The sequence below is a fragment of the Meles meles genome, chromosome 8 (genome assembly GCF_922984935.1).
Source record: "Meles meles chromosome 8, mMelMel3.1 paternal haplotype, whole genome shotgun sequence".
Taxonomy (NCBI): Eukaryota; Metazoa; Chordata; class Mammalia; order Carnivora; family Mustelidae; genus Meles; species Meles meles.
In genome coordinates this window covers 17,693,358-17,694,989 of record NC_060073.1, presented here as the reverse complement: position 1 = coordinate 17,694,989, position 1,632 = coordinate 17,693,358, and the positions used below count along the sequence as shown (strand labels likewise).

General features: G+C 38.2%; 1 protein-coding gene across 1 annotated transcript; it reads left to right on the top strand.

The window, feature by feature from the left end:
* The first annotated feature begins 386 nt into the window (after positions 1-386).
* On the top strand, positions 387-1,301 carry LOC123949732 (olfactory receptor 4C11-like). The gene has a single exon (XM_046017317.1). It carries the CDS (start codon positions 387-389, stop codon positions 1,299-1,301), a length of 915 nt encoding a protein of 304 aa, XP_045873273.1.
* The last annotated feature ends 331 nt before the right edge of the window (positions 1,302-1,632 follow it).

The following is a 1,632-nucleotide window of genomic DNA, read 5'->3' as shown; positions in this document are numbered from 1 at the left end:
ATGAAGAAAAAGCTTCAAGACCTTAAAGTGACCTAATCAAGATCATACAGCAAATTCATTAGTTCTCAGAACTTGGCAGAGCTAAAAACTACATGAGAGCTTTGTTTTCCCTGAAAATCTGGTCCATGTAAGAAGACCTTCAGTTAATGCTCATGGTTAAGGCATGGACATCAGTATTAAAAAAAAAAACAACAACAAAAAACAAAAAATAAAAATCAAGTTTCCCAAGTGATTTCAATATATGAAAAACTGAAAGCCATTGGTTTATGTGTTGATGGAATTAGAACTATAAAAGTGCAATTCTGAATCCAATTTCATCACTATTGCCAGGTCATTATTTCCCCAATTTTCTCTGCAGATGAACAATTTCTGCCTTCACTGTAACCATGGAGTTGAATAACAGTGTGAATGCGTTCATTCTGTTTGGGTTAACCCAGAATGTTCTGAAGGAGAAAGTCGTATTTGTGGTCTTCTTGTTTCTATACCTTGCAACTCTGATGGCAAATTTACTGATTGTGATGACCATAAGATACAGCCGGACACTTGGGAGCCCCATGTACTTCTTCCTTTTCTACTTATCCTTTGCTGATGCCTGTTTCTCGACAACCACTGCTCCTAGGTTGATAGTAGACTCTGTATCTGAGAAGAAAGTCATATCCTACAATGAGTGCATGACCCAGATTTTTGCATTTCATTTCTTTGGATGCATGGAGATCTTGGTGCTGGTCCTCATGTCCTTAGATCGCTATGTGGCCATTTGTAAGCCCCTGCGGTACACAACTATCATGAGTCACCGTGTCTGTGGTACAATGGTGAATCTGGCCTGGGTGGTATCTTGTATCCATTCTTCTGCACAAATTTTCTTGGCTTTGAAACTACCATTCTGTGGACCCAATGTTATCGATAATTATTTCTGTGATATGCCAACTTTGTTGAAACTTGCATGTATGGACACTCATTTAATTAATTTACTCATAGTTTTCAATAGTGGGGCTATCTGCATGGTAAGTTTCATAGTCCTGCTTACCTCTTATATTTTTATCTTACATTCTCTGAATAACCAAAATGCAGAAGGAAGAAAGAAAGCCCTCTCCACCTGCACATCCTACATTATCGTTGTTATCTTATTCTTTGTCCCATGTATATTCACATATGATCGTCCTGTAACTACATTTCTGGTGGACAAGATGGTGGCTGTGTTTTACACTATTGGGACACCCTTGCTCAATCCTTTGATTTACACTCTGAGAAATGCAGAAGTGAAAAATGCCATGAGGAAGTTATGGTGCAACAAACTCTGACTTGAAATGGAAAAACAAACAAAACAAAAGAAAACAAAACAGAGGACTCCAATTTCTAATTCTGTAACAACTTAAATAAAATTGGGCTGATATAAATGAAAAATGTTTTCATCCTAGTGTGGAAAATTGCATCTTCTCCCAGGAGATTCTTTGTAGACATAGGCAGAATGACCACAGAGCACAAACCCATTTCATTTTGAGTCAGCATCATACACTGCCACACTATTAAATACAGTAGTATTTGTGGGAGATAAGCCCACTAAACCCTTCTGCTGTCTGCCCAGCAGATTGTGAGTCAGCCCTTGTTGCATCTATTGATTTGCCTCCATCC